This window comes from Neofelis nebulosa, chromosome 1 (assembly GCF_028018385.1).
Source record: "Neofelis nebulosa isolate mNeoNeb1 chromosome 1, mNeoNeb1.pri, whole genome shotgun sequence".
Lineage (NCBI taxonomy): Eukaryota > Metazoa > Chordata > Mammalia > Carnivora > Felidae > Neofelis > Neofelis nebulosa.
Window position 1 is genome coordinate 154,966,932 of NC_080782.1, and position 21,150 is coordinate 154,988,081.

Sequence of the window (21,150 nt, forward strand, 5' to 3'; positions counted from 1 at the left end):
TCATTATTGGTGTATAAAAATGCAACAGATTTCTGTACATTGATATTTTACCCTGTGACTTTGCTGAATTCTTGTATCAGTTCTAGCAGCATTTTGGTGGAGGCTTTCATGGTTTTCCATGTAGAGTATCATATCATCTGCAAAAAGTGAAAGTTTGACTTCTTTTTTGCCAATTTTGATGCCTTTTATTTCATTTTATTGTCTGATTACTGATGCTGGGACTTCCACCACTATGTGAAACAACAGTGGTGAGAGTGGGCATCCCTGTCATGTTCCTGATATCAAGGGAAACACTCTCAGTTTTTACCCATTGACAATGATATTAGCTGTGGGCTTTTCATAAATGGCTTTTATGATGTTTAAGTATGTTCCTTCTATCTTGACTTTCTTGAGGGTTTTTTATTAAGAAAGGATGATGTATTTTGTCAAATGCTTTTTCAGCCTCTATTGACAATATCATATGGTTCTTATCCTTTCTTTTATTAATGCATTGTATCACATTTATTGATTTGTAAATATTGAAGGAGCTCTGCAGCCCACGAATGAATTCCACTTGATCATGGTGAATAATTATTTTTATATGCTGTTGAATTTGATTTGTTAGTATCATGCTGATAATTTTTGCATCCATGTTCTTCAGGGATATTGGCCTGTAATTCTCTTTTTTTATGGAGTCTCTGTCTGGGTTGGGAATCAAAGTAATGCTGGCTTCATACAATGAGTCTGGAAGTTTTCCTTCCCTTTCTATTTTTTTGGAACTTTTTGAGAAGGATACGTGTAAACTCTTCCTTAAATGTCTGGTAGAATTCCCCTGGGAGGTATCTGAGCCAGGACTCTTATTTGTTGGGAGATTTTTGATAACTGATTCAATTTCTTCACTAGTTATGGGTCTGTTCAAATTTTCTATTTCTTCCCATTTGAATTTTGGCAGTGTGTGGATGTGTAGGAATTTGTCCATTTCTTCCAGGTTGTCCAGTTTGTTTGCATATGACATTTCATAGTATTCTCTGATAATTGCTTGTGTTTCTGATGGATTGGTTGTGATAAATCCTTTTTAATTCGTGATTTTATCTATTTGGGTCCTCTATCTTTTGTTTTTGAAAAGTCTGGCTAAGGGTGTATCAATTTTGTGTTTTTTTTTCAAAACAACAGCTCTTTGTTTCATTGATATGTTCTACTTTTTTTTTGTATTCTATATTGTTTATTTCTGATATGATCTTTATTATTTCTATCCTTCTGCTGGCCTTGGGGTTTATTTGCTGTTCTGCTTCTACTTCCTTTGGGTGTACTGTTAGATATTGTACTTGGGATTTTTCTTATTCTTTGAGATAGGTCTGGATTGCAATGTATTTTCCTGTTAGGACTGCCTTTGCTGTGTCCCAAATGTTTTGGACTGTTGTGTTTTCATTTTCATTTGTTTCCATATATTTTTAATTTTCTTCTTTAATTTAATTTAATTTAATTTCTTCTTCTTTAATTGGTTGACTCATTGATTTTTAATAGGATTTTCTTTAACCTCCATGCATTTGGAGGTTTTCCCAATGTTTTCCTGTGATTTATTTCAAGTTTCATAGCATTGTGATCTGAGAATATGCAAGGTATTATCTCAATTATTTTATATTTATTGAGGTCTATTTGTGACCCAGTATGTGATCTATCTTGGAGAATGTTCTGTGTGCACTTGAGAAGAATGTGTATTCTGCTGCTTTAGGGTGAAAAGTTAATATATCTGTAAAGTCCATCTGGTCCAGGGTATCATTCAGGGCCATATATTTTCTGTATTGATTTTCTGTCTGGATGATCGGTCCATTGTTGTAAGTGGAATATTAATATCCCCTGCCATTACTGCATTCTTATCAATAAGGTAGCTTATATTTGTGATTAATTATTTTATATATTTGTGTGCTCCTGAATTGGGAACATAAGCATTTATAATTTTTAGCTTTTCTTGATGGATAGATCCTATAATTATGTTATAATACTCTTTTTCATCTCTTGTATCAACCTTTATTTTGAAATCTAATTTGTCTGATATAAGGATGGCTACTTCAGCTTTCTTTTGAATTCCAGGAGTATGATAGAGGGTTTTCCAACCCCTCACTTTCAATCTACAGGTGTTCTCAGGTCTAAAATGGATCATTTTTAGACAGCAAATAGATGAGTCTGGTTTTTTATCCATTCTGACACCCTGTGTCCTTTAATTGGAACATTTATTCCATTTTCATTCAGTGTTATTATTGAAAGATATGGGGTTAGAGTCATTGTGTTATCTGTAGTTTTCATATTGTAGTGATGCTTGGTCCTTCGTGGTCTTTGCAACATTCCACTCACAGAGCACCCCTTAGGATCTCTTGTAGGACTGGTTAAGTGGTGATGAATTCCGTCAGTTTTTGTTTGTCTGGGAAAACGTTTATCTCTCCTACAATTCTGAATGATAGGCTTGCTGGATAAAGGATAGTTGGCTACATATTTTTCCTATTCATCACATTGAAAATTTCCTGCCACCCACTTCTGGCCTGCCAAGTTTCAGTAGATAGGTCTGCAACTACCCTTATGTGTCTACCTTTGTATGCTAAGACCCATTTATCCCTAGCTGTTTTCAGAATTCTCTCTTTATCTTTGGATTTTGCCAGTTTCGCTATGATATGTCATGCAGATCAATTCCTATTACATATGAAGGGAGTTCTCTGTGACTCCTGCATTTCAATGTCTGTTTCCTTCCCCGGATTGGGGAAATTTTCAGGTATGATTTGTTCAAGTACACTTCATGTCCTTTTCTCTCCCTTCTTATTCTGGAACTCCTATGATTCAGATATTATTTCATTTCATTGGATCACTTAGCTGTCTAATTCTCCCCTCATGGTTCAGAATTTTTTATCTCTCTTTTTCTCAGCTTCATCTTTTTCCATAATTTTATCTTCTATTTCACCTATTCTCTCCTCAGCCTCTTCCATCCTCACTATCACTGCCTCTAGTTTATTTAGCACCTCATTTATAGCATTTTTAAAATTCATCATGACTACTTTTTAGTTCCCTGATATCTGGAGCAATAGATTCTCTGCTGACTTCTATGCTTTTTTCAAGGCCAGTGATTAATCTTATGACTATTATTCTAAATTCTTGTTCAGTTACATTGTTTATATCTGTTTTGATTAATTCTTTAGCTGTCATTTCTTATTGGAATTTCTTTGAGGAGAATTCTTCTGTCTTGTCATTTTTTCTAGTTTTCTGTCCCTTCTGCATTTTAAAAGATTGTTGTGTACACTGCACCTGCAAGCACTACTATATTATAGAGTGGTCATACACTGTCTAGGCCCTGGCCATTCAGGAGGTATTTCTTGGAGTATGTTACTTGCTCTTTGTTTTTGTGACTCTGGTTGCTTTATTTCCCTACTCAAAGTGATGTTTTGGACCCTCCACCAGGTGTGCTTTGATATGTTCACAGAAGTGGCCCTATGACCCTCCACATTGTCCCCATGGGCCCCTGGAGATGTCTTTGTCACTTTGCAGTCCAGACTCTTGGAATTCAATGTCCTTTGGACTCAACACTGCTTTTTTTTGAGGGAGGAGGGAACTTTGGGTCCCCCTACTTCTCTACCATGTTGTATCTCTTCTTCATTACTGTTTTGAATACAAGTGACAAGAATGGACATCCTTCTCTTGTTCTGTTGTTAGAGGAAGAGCTGTCATTTTTTTAACCATTATATATGATAATAAGTGTGGTTTTCCCATGTACAAAATTAATTACATTGAAGTATGTTCTCTCTAAACCCATTTTGCTAAATTTCTTTATCATGATAAATATCAAATTATGTCAGCTGGTATTTTCTGCATCTATGGAGTTGATTACATAACTTCCATCCTTTATTCTATTAATGTGTTATGTAATGTTGATTGATTTGTGAATACTGAACCATCCTTGCATCCCCAGAAGAAACCTCCTTGATCATGGTGAATGACGTTTTTCAAGATATTATTAAAGGTGGTGTGGTAATAATTTGTTGAGAATTTGCATCTGTGTTCATCAAGAATATTGACCTGCTTTTATTTTGTTTTGTTTTGTTTGCTTTAATGTCTTTGGTTTTGTTATAAAGGAAAACATTTTTTTAATCTTGGAATTATTTGGAAAATTAATTCGTTTTACATTTTTTGGAATAGTTTGAGCAGAATCAGTATTAACTCTTCTTTAAATTATGTGTGCAATTCACTTGTGAATACATCTGGTCTTGATGTTGTATGTCAAGAGTTTTTGGATGCCAATTCAATATTATTACTCAGAATTGGACTGTTCAGATTTTCTGTTTCTTTGTGATTCAGTTTTGGAATATTATGTTTCTAGGAATTTATCCATTTGTTTTGGTTGTCTAGTCTGTTGGTGTCTATTTTTTCATAGTGGCATAATTATAATCCTTTATATGTCTCTGGTGTTGGTTTTGATTTCTCCTCTTTCATTTCTGATACCATTTATTTGGGTTCTTTCTTTCTTTCTTTCTTTCTTTCAATAAGTGTATCTAAAGGTTTATCAATTTTGTTTATTTTTTCAAATGATCAATTTTGTTTATTTTTTCAAGAGCCATTTTCAAATGGCTCTTGGTTTCAGTGATATTTTCTATTTTTGTCTCATTTTATTTATTTTCATTCTCATCTTTATTATTCTCTTCCTTCTACTAACTTTGTATTTTGTTTCTTCTTCTTTTTCTAGTTCATTTAGGTGAAGTGTTGATTGTTTATTATGTATTTCTTGATCTTGATGCAGGCATCTATAATATTGAATTTCCCTCTTAGAACTCTTTGCTGAATCCCAAAGTTTGTGAGAAGTTGTATTTTTATTTTCATTTGTCTCCATGTATGTTCTTATTTCCTCTGATTTCTTAGATTACCCATTTCTTGATTAAGAACATATTGTTTAGCCTCCTCATGCTTGTGTCTGTGTGTGTGTGTGTGTGTGTGTGTGTGTGTGTGTTTTCCAGTTGTTTTCTTGTAAGTAATTTTTAGTCTCTTACTGTTTTGGTTCAAAACATTCTTCTCCTGATTGCAATTTTTAAATTTATTGAGTTTTTGTTTGTTTGCTTGTTTGCTTTGTTTTGTTTTGTTTTGCTTTTGTCCTAATGTGATCTATTCTGGAGAATGTTCCTTGTGCACTTGAAAAGAATGTGTATTGTTATGTTTGAATAGGATGTTATGTATAAATGTGTTAAGTTCATCTGGTTTAATTTGTCAGTCAAAGACATTGTTCCCTTATGGATTTTCTGCCCTGCTAATCTCTCCATTGAGATTAGTGGGGTACTAAGATCCTTTACTATTATTGGATTACTGTCAATTTCTTTTTTTTATGTTTGATAATATCTGGTTTGTGTATTTAGGTGCTCTAGTATTGAGTGCATTGATAATTACAATTGCTATATTCTCTTTTTGGATTGTTTATCTTTAGATAGTGTCTTTCTTTTTCACTTCCTAGAATATTTGTTTGTTTTTTTTTTTTTTCAAACTTCAGAATCTTTATTGAATCTCCAGGCATGTAAGGCACATTAGTGCTAAACAGAGTCTAAGAGGGTAGGGGGGTTTGAAATATAAAAACATAAATGAGTAATTTTCACTTTTTCCCCCAATCCTTTTTTCCCCTCCTTCCTTTTGGTCTTCAGTTGTTCTCTCTGTTTGAGGGCGCAGGAGCCGGCATACCCCAGGAAGGAAAATTGGCAAAATAAGAAGGCAGTGGAGGACCAAATATTGGGGGTGGAGCAAAAGCAATAGGCATAGCAAGAAATGGACTGAAACTTGGAGGTCGTGGAGGTATAAAGCAATGAGCGGTAGGGCGAGAAGGTAAACCTGGAGTACTGGAAGACAATGGGAGAGGCCTTGGCCAGTTCTCCACAGGGTGCCGCAGGCCTCCTGGTGGGAAAGAAACATGAGCCAGCCTTTCTTTCCCAGTCAGTCTCGTATTTCTTGAAGGCAGCTCCATCATCACCCCTGATCTAACGGTGGGGATATGAAGGGGGTCTCTTACTTGTGGACCCCTAGATGGAAAGAACCCCTGACCTTGTGGCAAAGCCACGTATAACCTCGCATTATTGCCACCTCTCTCGGTGCCCCCACTGCTGACCCTTGCGCCCCCTATCATCAGTGGGGGAGTGCTGCCAGAGAAATCCTGGGGCACATTAATAGAATCCTCTCCCCTAAGCCTCCAGCCTGCCAGCCCCTCAGAGCTATTTACTTCTGCTGTTGCTAAGGACTCTTCCGCAACAGCAGGTGGTGACCCACAGGGGTGTTTGTGAGATCTCGAACTATCGACAGGAATGCAGGCTCCCGCGGTCTGGAAGGGGCGCTCCAGCTGCTCTCTTGCCAGGTCGGTCAGCACATTAAGAGGAGGTCTCAGCAGGACACGATGGTGGCCCAAAGGTTCTGCATCATCTTTCGGCAGAGAACTCGGACACTGGAGGGACATGTCGTCAGGGCGTGGCTCCCGGATCCCACACTCGTCTGCAACTACTCCCCTGGGTGAAGGGGCATGCCCTCCAAGGACATTTTCAATACAAGCCATGGAGAAAGTAGGTCAGGAAAGCCTCCCTGAGGTGATGGAGAAAATCAGCTGAACGCCCACACAGGCCAACTCGGTCTGGAGAGACGACTCGTGCTTCTGCCTTAGAGCAGCTTGGCAACTCGAATGAAGCCAGGGACCAACTCTAGAATATTTGTTTTTAAGTCTATTTTGTATAAGTACATCTAACCCACATTTTTCTTCACTTACATTTGCATGGCAAATACTTTTCCATCCCTTCACTTTAATCTTTATATGTCTTTATGTCTAAAGTAAGTCTCCTTCAGGCAACATATGCATGGGTCTTTTTTTTTAATCCATTCTATCATACAACATCTTACATTGAAGCATTTTGAACAGTATATTTTAAATAACTATTGATAGGTACATTATTGTGCTTTTATTTGTTTTCTTAGCTTTTTTCATCTTTCTCAGTTTATTTCCTCCCTTGTTCTCTTTTCTTGTGATTCGTTACTTTACTTAATGGAATTCTTGGCTTTTTTCTTTATATTTTTGTAATATCTAGCATAAGTTTTTGGTTAATGGTTACCATGAGGTTCATACATAAGATCTTAAGTATATAACATTTTAACATAAGTTCATGTTCAATTAAATTCAAATCATTTTAAATAAACTTCATTTATCTTTTCACTCTCCATTTTATATATCTATCTATATCTATATCTGCATCTGCATTTAAATCTACATCAACATCTACATTTATATATATATCTATATCTATCTATCTCTATCATCTATCATCAATCTATTGATATCTATCTATATCATCTATATCACCTATCTCTATTATCTCTATATCTATCTATGTATCTATGTACCTATGTATCTATCTATCTATATCATCTCTCTATCTATATAGTCATATTTTACATCCTTTTATGTTGTGAGTCCCCTTATCAAATTTTTTAGATATAATTGATTTTAATAGTTTTGTTTTTTAACCATTATGCTGACTTTTTACATGTCTGCTCTACTAACTTTACTGTATTTTGCTTTTACTCATGATTTTTTTTTCCTTTTATAAATGTCTTCCTTCTCATTATGGTCTGTTCATTTTCACTTAAAAGTCCTTTTAACACTTATTGTAAGGCCTGTTTAGTGGCTATAACCTCTTTTAACTTTCCTTTTTCTAGGAAAGTCTTTATCTCTCTTTGAATTCTGAATGATAGCCTTGCCATCTACACTGTTCTTGGTTGTAGTTTTTATTTATTTTTTTTCTTTTCAAAACTCTGAATACAGTAGGCCACTCCCTTTTGCTCTACATGTTTCGGCTAAAAAAAATCAGCTAATGGACTTACTGGGATTTTCCTTTTTAGTAACTACTTGCTCCAATATTTCTGCATTTATGTATGTATGTATGTATGTATGTATGCATGTATGTATGTATGAATGTATGTATGTATTTAGTACAAAGGGGGATGAGGCAAAGGGGGAGAGGGAGACAATCTCAGTCAGGCTCCACCCTCAGCATGGAGCTCTATATAGGGTTGATCTCACCAACCTGGGATCATGACCTGAGTCAAAATCAAGAGTCAGACACTAACACATTGAGCCACCCAGACACCCCTCTTTTTTTGCTTTTAAAATTATCTCTTCATATTTAGTCTTCCATATTTTAATTATTAAGTGTCATGGTGTGGACCTCATTGGATGTCTCTGAGCTTTGGTACCTGGCTGTCTGTTTCCTTCATCAAGTTAGTGAATATCTCCACTATTATTTCTTCAAGTAAGTTTTCTGCCTTCTTTCTCTTTTCTCTTTCTGGAAACCATATGATGCAAACACTTATTCACTTGATATTATCTCATAGATCCTTTAGTTTACCCTCATTTTTATTTATTTTTCTTTTTGCTTTTCTTCTTGGGTGCTTTCCATGACTCTGTCTTCAAGATCACTGGTCTAGTCTCCTGTATTCTCTAAGCTACTGTTGATTCCCTTTCGCACAATTTTATTATAGTCACTGTATTCTTCAACTCTGATTTTTATATTTTCCTACATATGTTAAAATTCTCACTGAGTTCATTTACTCTCCACACCTGTGAGAATATTTTGGAACATTACTTTGAACTCTTCATTAGGTATATGATTACCTCCATTTCATTCTGTTGTTTTCTTGACATTTTTTCTACTTCTTTCATTTGGAACATATTCTCATTTTGCTCATTTAGTGTGTGTGTGTGTGTGTGTGTGTGTGTGTTTCTATGAATTAGGCAAAACAGCTCATTTTCCTGAACTTGAAGAAATGATCATGTGTATAGTTATCCTCTGTGTAGACTGTTTTTAGTGCATTTGGCTGGATGGCTGGAACTGTGGTTTCCATGGGCTCTGGAGCAGAGTGCTCAATATACTCTGGCTGCCGTAAAGGTGTAGCCAAATATTAAGTGGGATCTGGCTGTGGTAATACTGGGATCACCACACTTAGGGGTCTCTGGCAGGGCTCCGTATCTGAAGTGGGTTCTGGCCAGGTGTTCCCTGGACATTTTGTGGCAGGGCTTTCCCTGGTAAGATGTTTGGAGTCAGACTGATGCAGTCCTGGAGCGTTCCACTGTGTTTTGCACCTGTGACATCATGGTGATTCAGCTGGAGCTGTACTGAGTGTAGACCCAGTGTGCCCTGGTGTATACTGCACTGGCTCATCATTAGTGTAGTGGCTGGCTGGTGTGGACTAGGTCTGTGGATCACTAAGGAGTTAGCCAGCTAAAGGTTCTGGACTCTATTCCTATCCATACTATTAATATGGAGGGAAAATATAACCTGTGTTTTAATGAAGACCCTTTGACCAAGGGTGAGTTTCATTAGCTCCCCTGCCATTTGGTAGAGTTCTAGGGCTGGATCCTTTATATTTTAGTTGCTCCTTTCTTTTAACTTTTTTAAAAAATTTAGTTATTTGGAATGCAGGGTAATATTAGTTTCACATGCACAATATAGTAATTCAACACTTCCATATAACACCAGTGCTCATCAAAACTACTCTCCTTAGTTTCCATCATCTATTTAATCCATTGCCCCACCCACCTCTCCTCTGGCAACCATCAGTTGGTTCTCCATTGTTAAACATCTTTTACTTGATTTGCCCCTCTCAATTTCTTTATTTTTCCTAGTTGAGCATTTGGTATGTTTCTAAAACCCAAATATGAGAGAAATCATCTGGTACTAGTCATTCTCTGACTCACTTATTTTTCCTAGCATAATATTCTCTAGATTCATTCATATTATTGCAAATGAAATATTTAATTCTTTTATATCACTGAGTTATATTCCATTGTGTGTATGTATATATATATATATATATATATATGTGTGTGTGTGTGTATGTGTGTGTATGTATATACATATATATATAATTGCAGTTATGTGTATATCTATTTTATTACAGTTGCATATATATATAATTTTAGTTATTGTGTGTATATATTTTGTTACATATATATGTATATATATATATATATATATTCCATTCATCACTTGACAGATGTGGGCTGTTTACACTATTTCACTATTGTAGATAATGCTGCTACAAAGATCAGGGTGCATATAGCCCAGAATTAGTAGTTTTGTATCTTTAGGTAAATACCAAGTAGTGCAAATATTCAATCATAGGGTAATTCTATTTTTAACTTTTTGAAGAACCTCAATACTATTTTCCAGGGTGACTGCACCAGTTTGCATACCCACCAACAGTGCATGAGCAATTGCCTTTTCGACATCCTATGAAGGAATGCTATTTCCTGTGTTGTTAATTGTAGCCATTTTGGCAGTTGTGAGGTGATATCTCATGGTAGTTTCCATTTGTATTTTTCTGATGCTGACTAATGTTGAGCGTCTTTCCTTGTCTTTGTTCATCTTAATGTTTCCTTTGTAAAAATATCTATTCATTTCTTCTGCCTATGCTATAATTGGATTATTCATTTTTGGGGTGTTGAGTTTGTAAGTTCTCTATATATTTTGGATAATAACTCTTTTCTCACCTGTGTCAGTTGTAAATATCTTCTCCCATTCCATAGCTTGCCTTTTAGTTTTGTTGTTTCCTTCCCTTTGCAGAAGGTTTTTATTTTGATGAAGCCCCAATACTTTATTTATTTATTTATTTATTTATTTTACTTTTGTTATCCTTGCCTCAAGACAGATATCAAGAAAGAAGTTACTATGACCAATGTCAAACTACTGCCTATGTTATACTCTAGGATTTGTATGGTTTCAGGTCTCACATTTAGGTCTTTATTCTTATTTCAATTTACTTCTCTGAATGGTGTAAGAAAGTGATCCAGTTTCCTTCTTTGTCATGTAGCTGTCCAGTTTCTTCACACGATTTGTTGAAGAGACTTTCTTTTAGTAGTGGCAATCCTTTCCTGCTTTGTCAAAGTTTAATTGACCACATACTTGTGAGCTCATTTCTATGTTTTCTGTTAAGATCCATTGATCACTGTGTCTACTTTTGTGCCACTAACATACTGTTTTGACCATTACAGCTTTGTAATATAACTTAATATGGAATTATAATTCTCCCAGCTTTACTCTTCTTTTGCATGATTGCTTTGCCTCTTTGAGGTCTTTGTAGTTCCCTACAAATTTTAAGATTGTTTGTTGCAACTCTGTGAAAAATGCTGTTAGTATTTTGATAAGGATTACCTTAAATGTGTAGATCACTTTTGGTAATATAGACATTTAACAATATTTGTTCTTCCTATCCATGCACAAGGAATGTCTTTCCATTCCTTTGTGTCCTCTTCAATTTCTTTCATGAGTGTTTTATACTTTTCAGAAAACAGGTTTTTCACCTCTTAGGTTAGGTTATTTGTATATATGTTATTGTATTTGGTGCTATTTTAAATGGGATTGGTTATTTAAATTGTTCTTTCTGCAGTGATTTATACAAATGTAACAGATATCTATATGTTGATATTGTATCCTGCAGATTAACAGAATTTGTATGTCAGTTCTAGTAGTTTTTTGAGTATTTCTGGTTTCCTATGTGGAGCATCATGTTATCTGCAAATACTGAAAGTTTGAGTTCTTCCTTATGCTGATTTAAATGTCTTTTTCTCTTTATATTGTCTGATTGCAATAGCTAAGACTCCCAGTACTATGTTAAATAAGTTATGAGAATGGTCAGCACTGTCTTTCTTTCCTGACCATAAAGTAAAAGTTCTCAATTTGCCCCACTGAGGATATTTGCTGTGAATTTTACCTTATGACTTTCATTATTTTGAGATGTGTTCCCTCCAAACATACTTTTCAACTTTTTTTTTTTAATCATGAATACTCTACCTTGTCAAATGCTCTTTCTGCATCTATTGAAATGGTCATATGATTCCTATTCTTTCTTTTCTTTTTTTTTTTTTTAATGTGGTATATCATGTTGACATGTTCATGAATATTGAACCTCCCTTACAACCCGGGAATAAATTTGACTTGATCATATGAATGAGGTTTTTTTTTTATTTTTTTTTTAAATTTTTTTTTCAACATTTTTTATTTATTTTTGGGACAGAGAGAGACAGAGCATGAACGGGGGAGGGGCAGAGAGAGAGGGAGACACAGAATCGGAAACAGGCTCCAGGCTCCGAGCCATCAGCCCAGAGCCTGACGCGGGGCTCGAACTCACGGACCGCGAGATCGTGACCTGGCTGAAGTCGGACGCTCAACCGACTGCGCCACCCAGGCGCCCCATGAATGAGTTTTTTAAAGGTGTGTGTGTGTGTGTGTGTGTGTGTGTGTGTCGGTTTGCTAGTATTTTATTGAGAATTTTTGCATCCATGTTCATCAGTGATATTGGACTGTAGTTTAATTTTCAGTGAATACTTTATTCAGTTTTGGTATCATGGCAAAGCTGGCCCCTTAGAATGAATTTGGAAGTTTTCCTTCCTTTTCTATTTTTTTTGTGAAAAATTTGAGAATAACAGTTATTAACTCGTCTTTAAGTTTTTGATAGAATTTGCCTATGAATATAAGTGGCCCTAGATATTTGTTCATTGGGAGTTTTTTTTTTTTGATTACTGATTCAATTTATTTTTGTTTACTGTTTTGAACAAGGTTTCTATTTCTTCCAATTTCAGTTCTGCTAATTTATATGTTTCCTTTCTACTCAAAGTTCTGTGGAAAGATTTGCCCCTAGTATATGGGTCTTCCCTTGTATGTTAAGGACTACTTTTGTCAGTGTATATTGCAAATTTAATTACAATATGACTTGGTGTTGGCCTGCTTTTGTTGCTTTGATAGGAGTTCTCTCTGCCTCCTGGATCAGGATGTCTGTTCCCTTCCCCAGATTAGGCAGTTGTTTAGATATTATTTCTTCAAATAAATTTTCTGCCCTCTTATTTTTCTTTTCCTCTCTGAGACCCCAATAATATAAATGTTATTACGTTTGATGTAGTCACTGAGTTCCCTAAGTTTATTCTCCTGTTCCATAATTCTTTGCTCTCTCCTTTGTTCAGCTCCATTATTTTCCATATTTTTTCTATGGAAAAATAGTCACTAATTTGTCACTCTCCTTCTTGCATCCTTCTCTTTTTCATCAAGCCTGTTTCCAACCTTGTTTATACATTTTTAATTTCTTAATTATTCTTTTCTCACTCTCTTATATATATGGTAAGATTCTCTCAGATGTCTTCTATTCTTTTCTCAAGCCTAGTGAGTATCCTTATGAATGTTGTTTTAAATTCTCCATCAGGTATGTTTATTTGTTTGGCTTAGATTTCTGATCAGGGCCTTATCTTATTTTTTCATTTGAGGCACAGTCATCCACCCTTCCATTCTGTCTAATTACCTGCCCTCTACAGCATGTCAGAAAAGCTGGTTATGTCTCCTACACCTGAAAATAATGACTTTATGAAGAACAGACTGTGTATAATCTAGGACCTGCCATTTCATGAAGTTTCTTGTATGAGTGCTGTATGTATTCTGCTATAGTGCTTTAGATGATATAACTTTTAGACCAGTCATTTTAGGAGGCTCCCCTTGCCTTCTGTGGGCAGTGTTTGAGGTGAGACTCTGGTCTACTTCTCAAATGAGACCTGACACTACTTCAATAAGAACAGAGGATGTTCAGAACTCTCTGGTTGGGAAATGTGGTGTGGGTAGGGTTTATGCTGGTCACATGGGGGTGGAGCCTACTGCACTAGGACTGAGGCAAGTTTGAGTGAGAAGGGTAATCCCATCATAGTTCAGGGGTGTTGCACTTGGTGTAAACAAGTTAGGAAGACAACTTTGATGCTAACCTGCTTCCTACACTTGGCTCTGTATTTATCCTTAAGGGTGGGTGAAAGAATATAAAGCATTATATTTGACAGCCCCTTGGATCTATAGATAGTCACAGAAACTCCTGTGTGATTTGGTGGCATTCTAGGGCTGGATCTTCTCTATTCTAGTTGGTCTTTTTAAACTATGGCTTTTTTTATGTGCTACAGAATGTCCAGGGCTGGCATGGGTCAGGAGTCTGGGGCTCCCTGAGGCAAGCCACTTATGTTTCTTAAACTATGTCCCTGTATGCAGTATTAAAGTCGATGGTGTGGGACAAACAGTGGTGCTACCAGCCCCTCCCACACAGAGAGAGTTCTACCAGTTCCCGCACTATTTGGCAGGATTCTAGGGCTGGTTCCATTATATTCTAGTTACCTCTTTAAACTACTGGAATATTTTGTGCCCTAGGGCAGACAAATCTGCTCATAGTTCCTTAGTACTATCTTATTTCACTAAAATTTACAGCACTGGGGACAAGATTCCGTTTATTTCCATATCTCCATATATCTTGCCCTTTTCTATCTTTTTGTTATGTAGAAACTGTCCAGTAACCCATCACTTCTTTTTTTCAGGAGGAATTACTCTGTAAATTCAGTGTGTAGATTTGGTGTATCCGTGGTAGAGAAGAGTTCAGAGTCCTACTACATCACCATTTTCCAAACATATCCACAATAAATTTTTTTTGCTATTTTCATTTTATATTATTTTTTTAATACAGATATTAGCTTGAGCTAACTCCAGGGAAAAAAAAACAATTAAATAGTCATATAATTTATTGTTGGTAATATATATTTAAAATTTGTTCAATTAATTACTTTTCTTAAAACAGATTACTTTGGGTCTCTGTACATATTTCTGAATGTTAAAACCAAATTAAACTTGTAACTGTGTACTATAGGTTGTAAGAGTGACTTATCAATGATCTGCTACACTCATACTAAAGGATACACATTTATTCATTTATTTTGGATGCATTTATTAAGAAATACTATGCATCAGGATGGTTGTACATTAAGAACATGACAGGCACATTACAGGTGTGATTTCAGTACTTTTGTGGGAAGAAAATGTGTTTTAATTATTTTGTCAAAAAAATTACTTAGTGTCTTGGTGCTCGGTGCATGTGTACTTTTGATCAAGGTATTGATATTTAAAGACAATATGAACCAACAGTCTTAGAATCACCATGTATTTGATGAATGTCAACCTTTCTCCCGCACTAATCTTACCCTCTAAAAAATTGGCATCAGCAGTTGTGAAAGCGAAAGTAGCATTTAAAAGCTGTTTTCCAAACAGTGAACAGAATGACAGAGTTGCCAACCCTAAGCTCTCATTCCCATATAGAAACATCAAAACAAAGTCTCAGACTTGATCATAACCAATTTGTCAGAATTCTGAACAAAAATAAAAAATTTACAAGTAAGCAGAAACTAAGTTAATGAAGTGACCATTCAAATGGTAGGGGAGTTTTGTGTCAATTGTAGTTGCCTTTGATTTACCCTGTCTCTGTTGCATTAAGGGTCTTCATTAGGAAATTGCAGGAATCTGCGTTAAAAGTCTGGACCCATTTCCCTGAGTTGACAGAGAGAAGGACAGATAATTCATAAATTATTACATATATCTATCCCAATCTGTGTGGATGTTACTTGACAGACTGATGTAAGATGTTTATCTTGGTTTTGCCTATCTCAGAATTGAGAGTTAAAGAGCACTTAGCATTTCTCCAAAACACTACAAGCTGAACTAGCAATTCTTAGAGGACTGGACAAAACATGGTAGCCAAACCAAACAATAGACTGCCTAAGATGAACTCTGGGAAGTTTCTTAGGGAAGCCAGGGCATTCACAAACAGCCTCATGCATGTCCAAAGTAAGCCTTATTCAGAAAAAGTCTTACAAAAATACAATTTTTTTTATCATGGGTTTTCTTCAGGCTCAGTAAAACTCTGACTGAGTGTTAATGGAGAGCCATGAACAAAACCAATCAGCAAACACTAGGGGAGACATTTGCCTTTCTTTTTTGTTTGTTTCTTTGCTTTTTTTTTTATTTAATACATTTTTAGTTCCTGAAATTCAAGTAAATATCTTTCTAAACAACTAGCTGAATACAAGTTCAAGAACATGACTTTGTTGGCCATACATGATTATGTATGATCTTTGTAAAGATAACTTTGGAAAGTAACTAAACAACAACTTCAACAAAATATTCTTGAAGAAGAGCTATGACTTACCAAAAAAGGACTCTAAAGCAAGTTTTAAAATATAATCAAATAGCTAAAGAACACTATGGAAAGAAAGAAGGAAAGAAAGAAAGAAAGAGAAATAAAGAATGAAAGAAAAGAAAAGAAAAGAAAAGAAAAAAAAGAAAAGAAAAGAAAAGAAGGAATGGTGGAAGGAAGGAAGGAAGGACAGAAGGAAGGAAGGAAGGAAGGAAGGAAGGAAGGAAGGAAGGAAGGAAGGAAAGGACAGAGGGACGGAAAGGATGGGGGCACCTGGGTGGCTCAGTTGGTTGGGTGTCCGACTTCAGGTCAGGTCGTGATCTCAAGGCTCTGAGTTCAAGTCCCTCATCAGGCTCTGTGCTGACAGCTCAGAGCCTGGGTATTTTTGGATTCTATGTCTCCCTCACTTTCTGCCTCTCCTCCACTTGTGCTCTGTCTCTCACTATCTCAAAATGTAAATAAACAAAAAAAATATTAAAGAAAGGGAAAGAATTAGAGGAAGGAAGTAGGGAAGGAAGGAAGGAGGGAAGAACAAAGGAAACCAGAAAAACTGAATGGACAAAATAAAATTTTAATAAAAATACAAAAATATAAAAAATCAAACAAAACTTGTGGAGCTATAAAATTCAATAAATAAAATTTAAAATTTACTAGAGGGGTTCAAATGCATTTTGAATACATGTTCTAAATAACTAGTGATGATTGCAAATGTTAAATCTGAAAAGCAAAAAAAATATATAGAAAAATTAACAGTCTAAGGGACTTGTGGAACACTGTAATGGTAAATTTTGTGTCTCAACTTGAATAAGTTAAATGATGTCAAAATAACTGATAAAGCATTTCTGGATTTGTCTGTAGGAGTGTTTATGAAAGTTATTTACATGTAAATTAATACAGTAAGTAAAGAAGATAATCTTCACCAATACAGGTAGTCATCATCTTATCCATTGATGCCCAGAATAGAACAAAAAGGGTGAATAACAGAGAATTGACTCTGTTCTTGAAGTGGGACATCCATTTCCTACTGTTGGATATTGATGCACTTGAGTTTCAGGCCTTTGGACTCAGACCAGAATTTACATCATTGGCCTACTCAACTATTAGTCCTTCAGACTCAGATTGAGACTTATGTGATTGGATGTCATGCTTGTTAGGCCTCTAGATTTTGACTGGAACTACACAATGGGGTTTTCTGGGTTTCCAGCCTAAAAGTGGCCAATTTGGGATTTCTCAACCTCCAGAAATGTGTGAGCTAAGCCTACATTATTAAATTTCTTTTCCTTTCTCTCTTCCTCTTTCTTTCTCTCTTTTTCCCTACCAGTAGATTAGATAGATAGATAGAGATATGTATATGATCTATCACCTATCAGTTTATACCATACTGGTTCTGTTTCCAGGAGAACATGGACTAATACAGAATTTTTTACTAAGATTGGATATAGAGAAACATAATTTTAAGGATGGGTTGGTTCTGATTAGATTTGAAGATACTAGTGACTTAAGGCACCTCGGTAGCTCAGTCTTTTAAGCTTCTGCTCTTGATTTTGACTTAGGTCATGATCTCCCAGTTTATGGGCTTGAGTCCTGTGTCAAGCTATGTGCTGACACTAAAGACACTGTTTAGGATTCTCTCCCTCTCTCTGCGCCTTCCCCTGCTCGCTGGCTCTTTCTCCCTCTAAAAATATAAACTTAAAAAATATATTAATGACTCTATTTCCAGTAGTAAAGAGAGCACAGATAGTTCATGTTTTTGACTGTTTATAGAAATATGCAAAATATCTGCTTTGGATATTCCTAATCAACCACTTATAAGAAACAAGTAGTTGCATGACTGCATATGATATTTTTCATTTTTTTTAAACTAAAAATGTAATGATGTTGCTTGGTTACTCCTATTGCCACTAGGCAAAGTGATGCAAGAAAAAGATGAGCTCAGGGACTACAATTTCAGCTCAAGTGTGACATAAATAATCTAAGAACTTCTATGTGTGCCTTGAAGAAGTCCCTTTCTTCTTGTAGTTGCATGGTTAAAATTGCTTAAAACCAAACACAGAACCTCAGCCTGTGACTAGGAGAATTGAAACATAAGTTAAACTCCCAGTACTGAAAGTCATCTACTCTTTTTTAAAATTTTTAAAAAAATGTTTTTAATGTTTATTTACTTCTGAGAGAGACAGAAAGAGAGAGAGTGCAAGCAGGGGAGGGACAGAGAGAGAGGGAGACACAGAATCTGAAACAGGCTCCAGGCTCTGAGCTGCCATCACATAGCCTGATGCGGGGCTTCAAATCACGAACTGTGAGATCATGACCAGAGGTGGAGTTGGATGCTTAACCAACTAAGCCACCCAGGCTCCCCTAAATGTCATCCACTCTTAAAGTGACAACATTGGTGAAGGAGAATGGAATTTTATATGTTGAGATGGGTATGTGGGGAGACCCTGGTGAACCTGGGAACATGTGGCCCCTAAGTGCTGATTCTTTTTAACCAATGGAAGAAACTAACCTACCTCCATGAAGGTTTCCCTCCTCAGTTCTAGTAGATTTGACCTCCCAGCCCACAGAAGTGCCCTGCATAACCCCAGTAGCAGTGGCATCCTTACCCACACTGGCCTCTGAGTCCACCTCCACCTGATGGGGGTTAACTCTGTATTACCTAAAATTAATAATGGTTTCCTCTGAGGAAATTGCCTTACAAGATAATGGTGATTCTCACAAGACTTATAGCACCTTTTTGCTTCTATACTTCTAATTAGACTTGAGTCCCAGCAGAATCCTAAATGTGGTATTAAAGTGTAACCCATGTGGAGGTGTGATACAATCTAAAGGAGTGTAAATTAGAAACTTAAGTTTTCTAATTAATACAAGTAATAATGCATGCAATGTGAGTGGGAATGGATAATAAGTGTATGGAATAATTGTAGAAGGGACGTAAATTTGGATCAGGTAAACTTTATTGGTATGAAGTCTGCATTTAATTAATGTTGCCACTCAAGTGGTCAGAAAGCACTTTGTTTGGATGAAACACTGAACAACAAATGTAAGTGAACTGGGTATACCAGACATTACTTTCTTTAATGTGAAGGAAGGAATTCGAAGATTTAGGTAGATTAGAAAGTTAGAATGAATTTGTTTTTTAAGACCAGTCACCCATGCTAGGAGGGTCTAAATGACATACCTCACATCATAACTGTGAGGAATAAATTTATGAGACGAGCCTCATTAAGAACATCCTTGAAGTGTACTGTGATCACTCATCTTTCTGGGTCAGAATTCACAGTGGTAAATTCAGTCACTTACTTGAAAATTTTAAATGCAGTGGGAGGAATTAGACCCCAAGGTGGTAAGGGTTAAGTGGAGGCACTCAACCTCCAAAGTCACAGGGGGTGGGACTACTGTAATGGACAGCAGAGTCAAAGCAGCATTTTTAGGAGTCTGACTCATGCAGACTTATGCTGTTGACTAAACATGGTGGTCTTAGAAGTAAAATAGGAAGTCTGCTAAATTTTTGCTTGATTTGTACAAGCAGAAAAGTTCTAAGTCAGGTAAACAGAAGTCTAACTTAAATCATAAAAAAACATAGTCACAGTCATTCAATCATTTTCTGATTTGAGCCAATTTATAGATTAAAGTCCTTAAGTAATGGCAATTTGTGTTTCTTTGAGAATGAACTCCACCATATTACTGAAAATTGATACTCAAACTTTCTCACAGACTTTCCCCAAGGGTTCTAAGACTTTTACCAGAGTAAATGTACATTGCAGTAAGGGAAATAAACAGACAATTTGGGACAACTACACACTATATCTGAACCTACACTAAGTCTAGGAGACCAAAAATGTCACTGTGTCTCACCAGAGTAGAGACAAAACAGCTTCCACAATAATATAGACCTAGTTCAGGGTCCCACACAAAATGAGCAAACTATTGAATCTGTAAATGAGAGAAAATAACACACCCAACTGGGGAAAATATTGCCTACCAAATCCAATGCTGCCCAATGAATGGTGTGCCTCATTCTTGGTTGTAGGAAGGTCCAGATGCAACAACTTATCATGTACCTTGGAAAGAATATCTCAACATGTCCCAAACCACTGCACCCTTAGAAGTTTCTAGACAAGCCCTGAATTTTAGTCTGAAATGTTTCCACCCCCTTTTTTACTGATAAGTATAGAATAGTTGTTACAATTTATCACTAAGTCCAATCAGCATGTCATCAATATTATGGAACAATGTGATATCTCAACGAAGGGAAAGGTAGTAAATAAACTTTAAATGCTCAAGTAGAACACCAAGTAGGTTGCAATATTCACAGGACCAGGAGAACTTTCTCCTGAAGAATGTGTCTGCTCTGAATCAGCATTCAATCAATGGTGCTGATTATCTTAATTCACAAATCTTGAAATCAAAGCAGAGCCAATGGAGTGGCATCATTCACAGTTACCTACAGTAAACCATAAACAAAATTTTAATTTTTGTTCCCATGACTTTATGTTCTGTTGGCCTAGCAGACTTTGTTCCAGAGGGAGGAATGTTCCATTGGGATATACAATAATTCCAACCGAACTGGAAGTTGAGAATGCCACCTGGCCACATAGGAATCCTTATGTGTCTGAGCCAACAGGCAGAAAAAAGTTACAGTGTTGGTTGGGTTGACTGATCTTCATTACAAGTGTAAATTGGATGGTGACTCAATAAACATGCCTTAATCCACTTTGAAAGTTTGAAGTCATATTTAGACTTTTTAAACGTCACTTGGAAAATTTAGAAATATGTAAAAACTCAACAATACAAAACAATTTAGTAAAAATTATGATAGAAATTAGAAAATATAGATGAATGAAAGTGAAAAAGAACACAACATAACAAAGTTTATGGAATACAGTGAAGAAAGTGGCCATAGAGAAAACTATAGTTGTAAACAACACAGTTCTAAAAGAACATCCTTAGTAAATAAAATTAGACATGAGGAAGTAGAAGATTAAAAAAAAAGAGCAATTTAAATGAAAAGCTGAGAGAAGAAAAGGAAACAATATAGAATAGAAAAAAATAAATTGGCACTTTATAGTGCCTTTTATAAGGTCAAAAAAATTTAGAAGCATTTGACTAGACTGGAAAGAAAAATAGAAGAAAAGAGAATAC

The 21,150-nt window shown here is 35.9% G+C and overlaps 2 protein-coding genes across 5 annotated transcripts in view; one reads left to right on the forward strand and one right to left on the reverse strand.

Moving 5' to 3' along the window:
- The window catches only part of LOC131518555 (butyrophilin subfamily 1 member A1-like), a 79,581-nt gene that overhangs the window by 24,768 nt on the left and 33,663 nt on the right, over positions 1 to 21,150 (forward strand). The window lies entirely within an intron of this gene.
- On the reverse strand, positions 5,490 to 6,669 carry LOC131518634 (proline-rich protein 32-like). Its single transcript, XM_058740880.1, has one exon. The coding sequence runs from the start codon at positions 6,536 to 6,538 to the stop codon at positions 5,639 to 5,641; it is 900 nt and encodes a 299-aa protein (XP_058596863.1). The 5' UTR covers positions 6,539 to 6,669; the 3' UTR covers positions 5,490 to 5,638.

Excerpts from the sequence above, each read along its gene's own strand:
- LOC131518634 (XM_058740880.1), bottom strand. The coding sequence starts at position 6,538 with ATGGCTTGTATTGAAAATGTCCTTGGAGGGCATGCCCCTTCACCCAGG.